The sequence below is a fragment of the Tribolium castaneum genome, chromosome 1, assembly GCF_031307605.1.
Source record: "Tribolium castaneum strain GA2 chromosome 1, icTriCast1.1, whole genome shotgun sequence".
NCBI classification, from domain to species: Eukaryota; Metazoa; Arthropoda; class Insecta; order Coleoptera; family Tenebrionidae; genus Tribolium; species Tribolium castaneum.
In genome coordinates this window covers 35,046,120-35,059,957 of record NC_087394.1, presented here as the reverse complement: position 1 = coordinate 35,059,957, position 13,838 = coordinate 35,046,120, and the positions used below count along the sequence as shown (strand labels likewise).

General features: G+C 39.2%; 1 protein-coding gene across 8 annotated transcripts in view; it reads left to right on the top strand.

Annotated features, from left to right (window-relative positions):
- The window catches only part of Lar (Leukocyte-antigen-related-like), a 205,258-nt gene that overhangs the window by 129,472 nt on the left and 61,948 nt on the right, over nt 1–13,838 (top strand). The window contains exon 6 of one of the 8 annotated variants that reach the window (XM_064357115.1): nt 5,383–5,400. The exons of the other annotated variants lie outside the window; for them this stretch is intronic. Coding sequence (XP_064213185.1) covers nt 5,383–5,400 — 18 coding nt within the window. The remainder of the gene's footprint in view (nt 1–5,382; nt 5,401–13,838) is intronic. 8 annotated transcript variants of the gene reach the window in all.

The window sequence follows — 13,838 nt, the reverse complement described above, 5'->3', positions numbered from 1 at the left end:
TATAATGCTAAAATTTCGTAGTTCTTTGACATTAAATCTGGGAATATGTCTTGTCAGGAACGTGTAAGAGGTATCACTAGCGTTGGCTTCATTAGAACAGCGCGAAAATTTCACAGTGTGTTTAACATTTGGTGCTTAGATAAATTTATAATCCTCGCTAACAAAAGTCGCACACCCGGAACCCCCGGAATTTAATTCGAGCGATTCATTATCGTCATGTGTGCGTTTTCCTCTTCCGGGGGCGCCGTCAACAGGTCGAATACGTAATCATCTTAGTGGTAGCAATTATCGGGAGTATTTTAAAAGCCGGACATTATACCGTATGCATTTTATTCAAATGAGCTTTTGGTCGAGAACGCGGCCGTCATCTCCCGAATGGAAGTCGTGAATTATGGATGTATGCATTGTCATTAGAGGTTGACGTTGACGTGCCATGTTCACCGAGAGTTGGCCCACTAATTGACATCGGGAGCTTCAAAACATGGAGGATGGACATGAATATTTAATGGATTTCTTGGATTCGCCCGTTGTGTTGTTTCATCAAACAAAACTGAATTTTTACAGGCAAACATAATATTTTTGTACAGATACATCGGGGGAGCTTTTAAATAAATATTGTGCAAACATTTCGCATTGCATCGATTGTGTATACACACTCACACCGACACCGAATACAATTGAATTTTAAACGGGGACTCTTTCAGGATATTGTGATGTATGGATGGATACACGTGGAGGAAATCTATTTGCAAATACATTACAGAAAATACTCCCTATAATACGTTGGGATATTGTGCGCGTTCATCATACAAATAAATCAGTTTTGTGTCTGCTTGAGCTTGTTTGTAGTGAGCTTTCGATACATGAGAGCCGTTTTTATCGAAAGCAAACAAGTGGTTCGCTTCCAGCTTTTTACGGTACGATTTACCAGACCATCCGCTAAATTAACGTCGCAGCCAAGCTATTCTTACCCCGTCCACATTTTTATCACTTGGAAATCATAACCCGATTTAACGCCATTTAATTAAGAACATGAATAAAAAATTGACCAACCTACAAAGTATCTTGATATTTCAGAAGTAGAAAAACTCTTGCATTTTATTCTAATAGCTAATTACGGTTGCTTCTCTTAACTGGCGTAATCAAATGCATTTGAAATTGAAAAATACACAATTCATGAAAATATGTATTGGTAGTTGGAACAAATTATCAAGGGATTAAACTGAACAGAGAAAAATTTATTTTGTTCCAGATTATGTTTTTTTAATATTGAATCTAAACTGATGATTTAAAAATATTGTGTAAACTGTACGTGTATGAGGAACGCTTTGTCGTTACAAAACTAGTCAAAACTATAAAACAAATCTAGATTGAATTCATGCAAGCCGTGTGATCTTTTCTCGATAACCAACACGTTGTTTAACATTTTTTATATTGACCTTGGTTGATCAATCAATAGTTTATAGGGGCGACCTCGTCCTATTAATACCAACCCCTGTATATCGTTTTCCGTTAACAAAACAAGACAGAGTCATTTCCCACCAATATAATCAACCAGAATGTGTTGAAACATTGGTGCATAGAATTTCCTGATCCGTTCCCCCTTTAAATAATGATTAAACTCCAGTCACGAAATATCGAATGTGGGCGTGTCTACACATCCCCCTATGAAATTCATTCAGGAAATCGCATAAGAAACATAGACACGACCGCTTTCTCTGGAACTTCCTAGTTTCGCTGTAACAATACCTCGCATATGTGTATTTATGAATGCGTAACGTTACGCCGGCGTTGTTGATTTAGCTTGGCGTGTGTGAAGCCTGAAAATCGCCCTGAAACGGCTCCGGTTACACGCTTTCAGGTGTTCTCGTGCTGAAACACGTTTACAACAGGATCGACGTTATTTTCTATTTGCAAAGATGCGAAATATGCGAGAGACCACGGAATGATTTGCTTCTCGAAAGGACAAAAATCGCGCCACCGATCCAGACAATGGACCCTTTCGGTGCTTCGGAACAGTCGGAGATATAATTACCTGTTCTTTATTGAACGAATTTGCATGAAATGGCTCCCTTTTGTTCTATTTCAATTAAAATCGGGACCATCGCCGTACCCGTCCTCGAATAAAGGAGATTAATGCCGGGATTAAAATTAGCACAGTGTTTGTTTAACTTTTTTCGCACCAGACGGAGCGTATCCTGTCCCAGAAGAGATTATAGAGAGTTTTATTGCAGCGCCTCAGAAAAATGGGTCGACGGGTGTACAATCCAACGATCAGTCTTGGCGTTTTTACAGAAACAATTAAATGATTTGAACGAGTCAGACTTCTCCGATTCCAATTGAGACGAACTGGAAAATGACTTAATTCCATTGTCGCCACTTTTTGTCAACACTAGGACTAATGACGAAGAACAAATCTGGATTAGAATTATTTTTATAACTTGGTTCGAGGACCTGTTGTATTGATTCTCTTCGCGTTGCTAAATTGAGAAATATTAAGTTGAGTTATCGATTAAAATAAAGCAGCGGGCGAGTTATTAATCCTTCCAGTCTGTCTTTTTTGGTGCCAGAAACAATTTATTTTTTGTCGCGATTTCCGCCAGCCAATTAAAGTATCTGTCACTTAATTTTGCACGAGGCGACGTTTGCGCAGCATTTACTTCTTGTTAATTCGTATGTGCGACGTTTGTGCAATTTTTTGAAGCGCCAACAGCACGCCGTAAATTGTGTTTTAGTGTAACATCCGAGTCGGATGAGGATTTAGTAAGCAGTAAAGTCCCATGTAGAAATAGAAAAGCGATATGAGAGTGAGGCCGTAAAATTTTTCATTACGCTAAAAGTACCTTCGATATATAAGAAAAACGATCTGCTATTATAAGTCTGTCATCTACGACAAACTTTATCCATCGGGTGCGAAGAAGTCGAATGTCCTTTTAAGAAAAAACGTCGAGGACAATAAAAATCGCTTCGACGGCTCGCTATTGTTAATCCTGTAAGGGTTAATTTTCGCGGAAACAAAGTCGGTGATGGGGGCGGTATCGATTGCGTTTCTCCATGATCGCACACAATGCGAGTAAATCCGCTCTTGCAGTTTTAGATTTTTGTGTGGTGGTATTTAATAGTACTTGTATAACACTTTAATCCGAACCGAGTTTGTCTTGGGAAGTTTTGTCGGACGTTGTGCTTTTATCGTTTATTTTCTCTCCGCCCGGAGGCTTTTCTCGTATGTCCTGAAACTTTTAAGGGATGATACTAAAACGGATTCGCTTTTGACCATTCTTTCCTGACACACACAGTTGTAAAAAGATTTAGGAATGCGTCCGTCGTTTCATTCCAAAGTCTTTCGTTTCTCAACTTTCGCATTTTAATGACATCGATTATTACGCTCGGACGAGACTGAGCCATTGATGTGCGAATTGAAAGAAATACTTTGGCAAAGTGTTGGCATTTAGGCAGGCGTGTTAATTTCGAGACCAGTTATTTTATATACCTACCTACGTATTGTTTTTGCAAAACTGAATATGTTGTTTCTCTGTTTGTTCGTAACAACGCAAATATTTACAAAGTATTAATTAAACAGCAAATATTTAGTACGTTACGAGATGTGCCTTTTGTGAGCTGGAATACGTGCAACTTCATTTGTTCGGTTCGTTGTCTGAACAACGAGCAACGAAAATGCACATACACCTGGCGGTTTTCCGCAAACATCGCCCACATTCAATTTGACGTAACCATTGCGGAACATAAGCCCAAATTACCACTCATTTACCTTCCAACTTGAGCTATTTCAACCGCTGGGTTTACGTCGTGCCACCCTCGAAAAAACCCCTCAGGTGTATAACGTTATACGACCCGCACTTCAAGCCGCGATTTTCATATTCGACTTTGTTCATGGTGAGGGCCATAACAGGCGCGGCTTGTTTTACCGCAAAACCATAAATCATAACGTAAACTGCGAGCAGAAAGGTCTTTTCAAGCGATTCATTATGCTTGTCATTTTTGCTTCATTATGGCAGTTCGATTCAATTTTTGTCGACGCGGATCGGGATAAACCCCTCAAAAACTCACCACCGGCGGTTATTTAAGGGTGTTTTCCTCGCCACAAGAAAGCTCTTTATTCGGATCATTAGCAAAATTTCATCCCAAGATGGATCAGCATTTCCAAATCTATTAGTTTACGAACGTAAAGCAGTTTAGAGGTAGGTCTCCAAACCACTACGATTACGTTTTATGGCAGGTTCGGCTGGCCCGGAAATATTACGTTGACAACCATTACGACCAAGATGACCAAGCAATTACAATTTCGAACACGAAACCGCTCCCAGGGTGTTTCAAAACTCGAACTAACACTCGAGCGAATTGTCGAAAAAGTTTAACATGCAAAAGACGACTTGCACAACTCGAATAATTGTACAATTTAGCATAAGTGAAGATTCAGCTTTAGAAAATTAACTGGTACACCTGAGATTGTGTGTTTCTGTTTAAATTATTCACAAAGCTGAATTTTCCAGAACTTTGTTTAATAAATGGTAATTAAGAGAATAGCGGGAATGCTGAGGTTGACATCGTAAGTTTCAAGTTGAAAGTTCACAGACACATGTGTAACAAATTCTCTAGTAGTTCTCTACTACGAGGTATAATTGTGTTCTGCCACAATTTGTGTGTCCATTCACTGCATTGCAATTGTGTGAACGTTCTCGTTAATGTGTTTATTTTGGCAGCGATGGCAAAACGCCATGTACTAAATGAAAAAATAACGCTTTTTTAAATTGCGTAATAAAGACTAGACTAAAACTGTTTGTTCACTTGTAAAGTGTATGGTTGAAAACGAAATTTTTGACTTCCACCTTACCTTTAATATTAGGAGTATTATGAGTTCTTGGGATGATTTTTCTCAATGAAAATTTTTTCAAGGGACTGAACCGAAAGTCAGTACTAGAATTATTTTAAATAAGTTTTCGTCAATTTTTTCTAAACGTATTTAGCATTTGAAAGGGAAAGCTTAGATATCCTCTTTAATTCCCAAATTTTTAAATAAAAAAAATAAGGGTTCGTTTGGAAAACTGCAACTATCTATAACTTAATTTTTTCATTCATTACACAAAATGAGTTGCTCTTTCGCATAAATTATTATTTATTAAATTGTCAGTCTCAAAAGAATAAATACAGCGTTTGAACAAAGTAAATTGCCTGGCTACGTATGTATTTATGGCGGTCCGATTTGGTGAACCAATACTAGTGGCCTGATGTTTGATAAGAATTCGTTTTATCATCATCAAGGCGTCCGATTGTGATTCTCCTAGTGTGTAACGCTAGCGGAATCTTCTCATGTGTCACGCATTTTGTCTCACATGCTGGAATGTATTGTTTTTTCTTTTCTAGTGCGTCGCGGTGGATCTGGTGAGTACCAACTCGTCGACGTCCGCACCGCCATTCTGATGCTAGTCCGTAAGTCTATCTGTGCCTTATCTCTGCTTCGTAGTGGAGAAAACAGCAGATAACGCTTTGTACATGTGAGGGATGGTGTTATTGATTAGCGAGAGGGTTTTGGTCTCTTTCGTTGCGTTTTATGTCGCACCGTTTATGGACCTCGATAGTTCCGTTTGGAACGAGGGCCATTCCCGTCACGCGAATTCTGGAGTCGTTCGTCGTTTGTGTACAGTCGTGTGCGTGTACTGAATTTAGTTTCGGTCGAAGGGAAATTGTATTAAGGTAATTAGATATGTGCTCCGGCCCGTTCCGGTGTCGCATCGACGTTCCGCTCATTGTTGATTGTTACGTTTCCGGCTCTCGGGAGAACCACACTGTTTTAAACTGTTTCGCTACAAACGGACCGCTCGATTTTGTCCGGATGCATTCGCTCAAAGATTAAGAATTATAGCAGGAATTCCTCTCTCCGATTGCTCAAATCGAGACCGGAGATTGGACCTTCCATGACAATTCGTCTTTGCTTGTGTACTTTGGAAATATTACAGACATAAAGGAATGCTACTGAATTTGGGTTTCTCGTCAGTCTGTTTCAAACGTTTCATTTAATATTTCAATAAAATTTGGGAAATTAGTGTTATAATGTGCATCCCGGCGAATCATATGAAAAAAATTCACAACCAAATTACGCTTTAAGCATGAAATGGACAACATTATGAAGTTTGAAGTGGAGGAATCCAGTTTAATTAAAATCTTCGTTATTTTTCACGTACTGCACCGATTAAAAAATCACATTTTTAACCCTTTATGGGTCAGGTCTAGGCCGGTTTTATTCCTAACTTTGTAGTGCTCAGTCATGTTCACAAATGTGCTCAAGTGATTTAAAATATATTAGAACGTATTTGTGTTGATTGGGTCTGATCTGCTCTAAATACTAGAAGACTTTTAAACATCAAATGCTCTAATAGTACTAACTTCAGTCAGTTCGCTTTGGTTCAGTACAAGAGTTTTTTAAAGACAATTATCGCCATATTTTATGAAAAATCACTGGATAAAAAGATTTGGTAGTTTGCTTCTGGTAGACGCAATCATTGTTGAATCATCCCCTGACAAGTTAAAATCTATCAGTTTTGAAAGTGAAAATGAGGTGTTGTAAAAAATATAATTAATACTTACATCTGTCTACAACTTTCAACCACCTTATGCGTATGGCATACATTGTGTCAGAAAATATTTATAATTCGTTGTTCTTGTTATTTCGTGAAACAGTTACTGTTTTTACATTTTTTGAAACATTAAACACTGTTATGAAAAGCTGATCATTAAAAAACAAAACAAATATTATGATAATAAAGGGATGTGCTTCCCACATGTTTACTTTTATGGAAACAAGGTCCCAGTGATCACTTTTTCAAATAATCCATTCCAGTTTATTTTTTTCTTGCTATTACTTTTTGTAAATTAAGTTAGGAACATAGTTTTATTTGTAATTTGTTGGCCTTTTATGTTCAAAAAATTAGAAAGACCAAGATTAATAAATTAGCAATAATTCTAAAGTTATTAACGCTGGATTTCATAGGTGATATGCAATACAGTTTCATTTATTTAGCGAATCCTTGGAAGCACGGTGTCTGCTGCATGTTTTATGTTGGGGTCGGCCGCTGGGTTGGCTTTGACTTGTGGAGGGTTGTGCGTGAATTGTGATGACCGGGTTTTGACAAAACAGAGCAAGCAACGGAGTTATTAGCATATTATCTGACAAACAGTTAAGGCCTAGCAGGCAGCAACCGAGCAAGAACGATATGATTAGAGAAATTCAAGTCGCATTTATTTTGCATAGTAACTGGTGTGAGAAAAACTCGTGGATTTCTTGGCGAAGAAGGAATGACAGGCTTAACGTCTTTTTGAGTGTCAACTTTACAAACTGACCGCTAAGCCGGGTTAAAGCAGAGTAGTGCGATGTAACAATGGGTTCTGTACATTCTTGAACGTCGTGTTAAGCAAAGCCGCAGCGGATTACAGTGCTGTTCTGGGTGCCACATTATTTCTCTAACAGCTTGCTTCCAAGAGAGCGTTTATTATCGAGTTGAGGGTGACTGAGAATGTTGCTGACTTTGAAAATTATCGCCAAAAATGCACTATTAGAGGATGACGCCGGGCAAGAAGGAAATGCGGCGTCGGGACGCCCGGAGCGCTGAACACGGTTCGGAACAACGGGGCGTGCTGCGTCCGTCTTTCGTGTAATTGCAGTATTCACTCGACACAATACACCGATGGGCGTAAATCAAACTACAACACACGCTCACATGTAATAACGCTTGTTCTTCCCTCGAACAACGGCCCTGTAGGTTGTCGCCTCCTAGAGATATTAATATCCGTTTTTATGCGGCTCTGCCTGATACGCTCCCCTACACATCCACACAAACCTCACTTAATACGCTACGTACACGTCTTATTAGCGGCACGACCCGGCTTAATTAAATTTCGGTTTTGTGAGAATAATCGCCGGATATGTGCTCCAGGGGGTTACCAACAAAGAAGGCACCAACGTCAATTGAATTAAATTCGTCAATCACAAAAGTTTAGACGACACAGCTATTTTTCTTACCTGCTGGACTTTTTTCTGTAAACATTTCTGCTACTACGTTGTTATGTCACACCTACTTGTCTTGCTTAATTAACGCCTGCAGCTGACATTCTTTCATAGGACGTTGTGTATTTCATTGTCTCTTCTCTCTCGACTTAATAAACTGCATCATATACTCCCTTAACCGTGGTTACATTTTTTGTTTATGCAGTAATGCTACTTCATGGTAGCACGAATACGTGCTCTAGTTAATCCGCTTCTGTTGTCGGCACACCCTTCTACTTTGTCTGAGAATGTGTTTCACGGGTGTTTATTAACATTTGCAGTGTTCGTTCAACAGGAATAATGACTCTTTCTTCCACAGCGAACTCAACTCTGTGTGGAAATATACGGCGTGTTCCACCAACTTGGCAAAGTCATTATTGATCTTTAAATGCTAGTTATAACCGCAATGAGCTGAAATATTGCTGAAATTCTTTTTTTCTAAGGTCTTTGGTCTTTGTATAATAAATGTTTAAAAAGCGTGTGTTTTCGTTGAAAAAACCAGACAGAATCGATCAATAAACATTTTTGTATAAAAAAAATGAACATTTTGGTCAGGCACTCTGCCACAATATGATCCAGATTTGTGGACAGTTTATCCGTTGCATGTCTTTTTACATGAATATACCCTCCCAAGAATTTTTCCCCTGAAAAGCACTTCTTTAATTGGAGCACTTCAGTAAATTTGTTTTGGATTCATTTCCGAGTTGTTAACTGGGACTACAATTTACTTCTCTGGAATATGATATTCCAGTCATTTTTCCCGGTTGGTCAGGGCCGCGCCGGTTATTATGTTTGCGCCTCTTTCAAATCTCGCCGTCGTGTAGAAAATAAGCCATTCGAAATCATGTTTTCCAACCGGTGCTCTTGAGGTAAACACTTATCCAGCTATCCGGGCCATTCTGCTCGTTATTTTTGTAAGTTGTTCGTTTTTTTTTTGCTTCGTTTCGTTCATGTTTCATTTATACTGCAAGTATTTTTCGTCAAAGTATCGATCAGTGGATGTTGTTCGTCGTTATTAGGTTTCATGTGTCGTTAGGGGATTGTTATCTTCAGGTGTGCGAAGGTTTCGAATACGCGACGAGGTCTCCAAGCAACCACACCGCCTCCACCTCATCGTGCGCTTGATGGATGGCTAGATTAGCTAATTGACTAAATTAATTCTCTCTGTTAACTGAAGTATAACCGGGAGCTGTCCAATTAATACGAAATTACAGTCGTCTAATCCAGCCGCGATATTGTCATTGTCCCCCGATTCCGGTGACGTATTTACAAAGCCTGTGACATGTTGTCGTCGGCGATAAAAACCTATTGTACCTTCCCCACTGTCTCTCTCGCTTCCACCCGGAGTTAATTTCTATATAAATGTTTGTACAGTGTCTGGGGTCACGTTGCTATTTGTGTTTCAAGTTATTTAGTAAATAAACTCGGGCTTATCGGCGGATGCGCGCCTCATTATTTAATTGCCGATAGTCTTGGATTAATTAGATGCGCGAGACAAAAGACGTTCTTGTTCTTATGCAAGGATAGCGTACGGTTATGGTAACGGCCGGATTCTGGACCGAAATCCGCACCCAACGAGGCCATTCCCGATGGAATCGTTCCTTTGGATGGCTGCGCCACATTGTTTCACTTTATTCCAGATATCTCACCGTTTCCTTATGCAGGAGGATAACGGAACATGTAACTGCTTCATTTCCCTGATATTAGTACAAAACGGTTTTACTTACAACACCAGCTACATAATACACGGGAATGGAAGAACTGGAAGAAGCATAAGAATATTGTATAGTTCTATCGATCTGACATGCCGGTGTGTCTTTTGTTTCTGGAAGTGGTAAACTGTCCCGGAGGTTGACATGGGTCTATCAATAAAGAAAGGGATCTACAGTTTCTTTCTCTCCGGCTTGAAACACATACAGGTTATTCCAAGTTTTACCGCCGGCCAAAAGATAAATACTTACAGTTGCATGGAAACAAATCTTTATATGTAGCACAGACGATATTCTTTTAAGTTATTCTTTCATCTCCAAAGTGAAATTTGCAAATCCTAAATACTTGTGTTTTTTATTTTAATTTTTTACGTAAACAAGTAGAGAATAACATTAATTGAGGCACGTTTAAAACTGCTAAAAGATTTGTTGTTACACAGTTTGTATTTATTTCTTGGCGGGCCGCTAAAACCTGGGATCTTCTGTGAACACTGTACACAAATGATTTCGGTGGTACACAATGAATGAAAATGGAAGCATTGTGCGTGTTTCTTGTTCGTGTTATAAACAACAATCATCTGAACCGACTTGTGCCAATCAATAGCGTGTGACGTCTTGATTTAGCGTTCTATTGGTTGCTTTTTTAACTCTGCTCGCACTACTTCATATGTGTTCTAGAAACTAGCTGATAACGAAATTTTTAATTTATGTGTTTGTAACGTGACTCGGATTTTAAAACGTGAGTTTACTGCAACGTTTCGTTCATTTTGGCAAGTTTTGCTCGAAGCCGTGCTGAAATAGTTAATACGTCGAGTAGTGACACTGTTGTTTTGCCCCCACTAGTCCCCCACTTTTTGATTTCTGTTGCTGTGTATGTTTAGATGAATAGTTGTCTTGGCGAAAACTTACATTGTGCCTTCTATTATAGGATATTTCACCAATTGCCATAATATCACTTTAGAAACGGACGAAGGTATGTGCGCATTTTTGCGAATGCCCTTCGAAGAAATCTTATATTATGTCTTTGATTTGTTTTGATTTGGTTGTTTTCGTTTTTCGATGCACTGCATGTAGTTCGTCCTGAGCGCCTTTTAGATGATGCACACGCACAATCCAGCTTGATCTTTTTGGGCGCACACACTCACACGAATAGTGGCAGTGATCAGTCGTTGCTATCCAGATGTCGCTGATGTGTTCTCGTTCAAAATCATGAATTTATGCATGTAACTGGGATCCAGTTGCAGGCATGCCACGTCACATATCTACACAATGCTCAGGATCGTTTTCGCAGTGGGATTATGCGTCACATTTCGCATCAACGTCCAAATACCGTAAATAACACGTAATGGCCCAACGAAAACTTCGATGCATTGCATTGTTGTCAGTTGAGTCGCATAATTCATGGGGATTTTGTGTAGAAACGGGGCTAATATTCCAGCGGGTGAGGTCAACGTTCCTGAGTCGAGATTTTTCTAATATTGGAAATGTTCGAAACGACCTCGTTTTTTGACACCTGACGAACAACCCCTCGTACATCTCGATCGTTCTCATTGGTGTAAATTGCAAAAGGCGTCAGAGATGATTTTCTTGCTAGTTTGATCAACTAAATTTATCGATTCTTATATGCATTCGTTTAGAACGAGCCAACGCAAATTGCGATTGACTTTGCTTTTTATTGTCCTAACAAACAAACCGGAACAAAAGTCGTTGACCTATTGTATCCATTAGGCAGGTCTAGATAATTCGAATAGAAAAGTTCGTTTTACAGCCCTATTCAGTTTCAGACAATCGACAATAGAGCCAGTTTCGCTAAACGCGCAAACCTGTGCTCGCTTTTTGCGGTGATTTGTACATATAACACTTGCAAAAGCATCAACAATGGTGGTTTCTGTCGAACGAGTAATTGGAGTTTCATCAATATTAATGTATTTACACCCTTTAAAACACTGCTTCCGCTTTTTTAATATAGCAGTTTTGCTTGTTTATACGGCACATTAATAAATTTCGGAAAATCACACAAATCATTTAGTTTCTGATGGAACAAAATGCAAATTGCGTTCTACCAATAAAATCCTTCCGGAAAAGTGTTCATTCCGTTTTTCGCTTTTGTTGTCTTGATCGGATAATTGAACGGCTATTATGGACTTTGTTTTGTTACTTTTGGAATCAAAGATAGGATCTTTTCGTTTTTAACGTGCTCTTAGTTCTTCTAAAGTAATTATTTAACTGCTTTTTCACATGAGACAAGTTTCTGGATGATCCAAAGTGAAGGCAGGATTTTGTTATTGTCATGAGCTCAGTTAGTTTTCTGAACTTGCTCGGTTTTAATGTAGTCAATTAAAAGGCTATTTAGATTATTTTAACAAGGTTTCTGCATATCGTTAAGGCTGCCGTCTCTCGTAAATCCATCCCGAGGGTAATAAGTCCGCAAACGTCGCCGTGCGACAGATGTTGCGAATTGTTTTATACAAATTTGTATATTCGGAGTTGGCGATATAAAATTCAAAAGTTAATCTCGCGCAAGAATGGTGTTTCACCACGATTTCGGGTGCTCTAAATTTGGTCAAAAACTAGCCGACTTTGACAGAGATGAAGTTGGCGTTCCAGCATTTCGCATGTTTCATTCATCACGTCAAGCGGAGTTTTACGAGTTTTCCTTGGAAATCGAGAAAGAATCACTGAAGGAAATATCAGATATATATTGATAATGAGATATTGAAGATATAAAAATGATATAAAAGAATGGATTTTGTGAGGTAGCTGGCTGAAACAAGATTAAAGAGGCTTCAGAACTATTCCTCGAGGGAAAGCAAGAAAATGGGTGTTTCAGGCGACAGAGCGTCATCTGCCGACGCCCTCTGTGAAAGTAGACGAGTGTCGTCTTTTTATCCGGTCAAAACGTAGATTTTTTATCTCTCCAGGCTCGGAGGGCAGGTGCACTTGCCGTATTATTAGTGCATTTCCATGTATTTATACGAGCAACGCGAAATGAAGAGGTCCGCAGCGGACTCCCGGGAGCATTAAGTGTACTTTATTTGGCATGTGGCTAGAGGTTACAGTTTAATATCTGCGGTTCAGTGGTCGTCATTCATTTCACTTACGAACGCGGCAGCACCCTCGCTTTCCTCCCTCGAGCCTATTGCTTGCTTTATTACCGCTTCCTTCACTCTACATTACACACTAATTTATTATTTGACGCTGCAAATGTCGTCTTTTGAACGTCCTTTTGCCGGGATGAGATTTTTTGCTTTTTCGTCACGTTGGCTAATTGCCCTAAAATACGTGACCCCACGTCGCTAAACCGAGTTTATCTAGATGCGTTATCATTTATCACTTTGCCGGATTACTTTATATACAGTTTGGGTGTCTTAATAATGATATCTCGCTTTTGTTGATGTTGAAATCTATAACATGGCCGGTACGTTTGAAAAATCTCACCGGATGGCACGTGAAGCCTTCTCAGTGTCACATCGTATGGATTTTTTATAGTGGTGCGTTTGTTCTACGTGACGTTGCGATGTCAAGATGTCCCGAAGCGTTGCGTCATTAATCTTGCAGCATCCAACAGGAGCAACGTTGATCCTGTAATCTGTGTCTCTCAGGATTTATCTCTCTTTGTCTGTCTGTCGCTCATCTATTGGTCTGTTCGAGGATCTCACGTCTGAATGAAACACAACAAACCAAAAAACGTGCCAGTGACTCCCGCTTGTTTTCTTTTTACTTAATTAAAGATTTTCGTGTATGTGACTTGGTATCGAGACAACACATGGACACCTAAATCTCTACACCGAAACGGGGAAGGAACATATTTTTGACACATTATCGCGTGTATTAAATAAGTTACGATGTAGGGGAGATACATCAGGAATAATACTTTCTTATCTCTATCAGTACTTAGGGCTCAAACTTGCAAGCCTACTAAATCTTTTGAAAAGCCTTTATAGGTTGTTCTGTTATCTTAGGTTTTTTTACTAGATTTTTTTTTGGTTTTCTTAGAAGCATTGAGAATTTCTACAATGATATATTTACCTAAAAATGCGTGTATGGCCACATACCTAGAAGACCATACT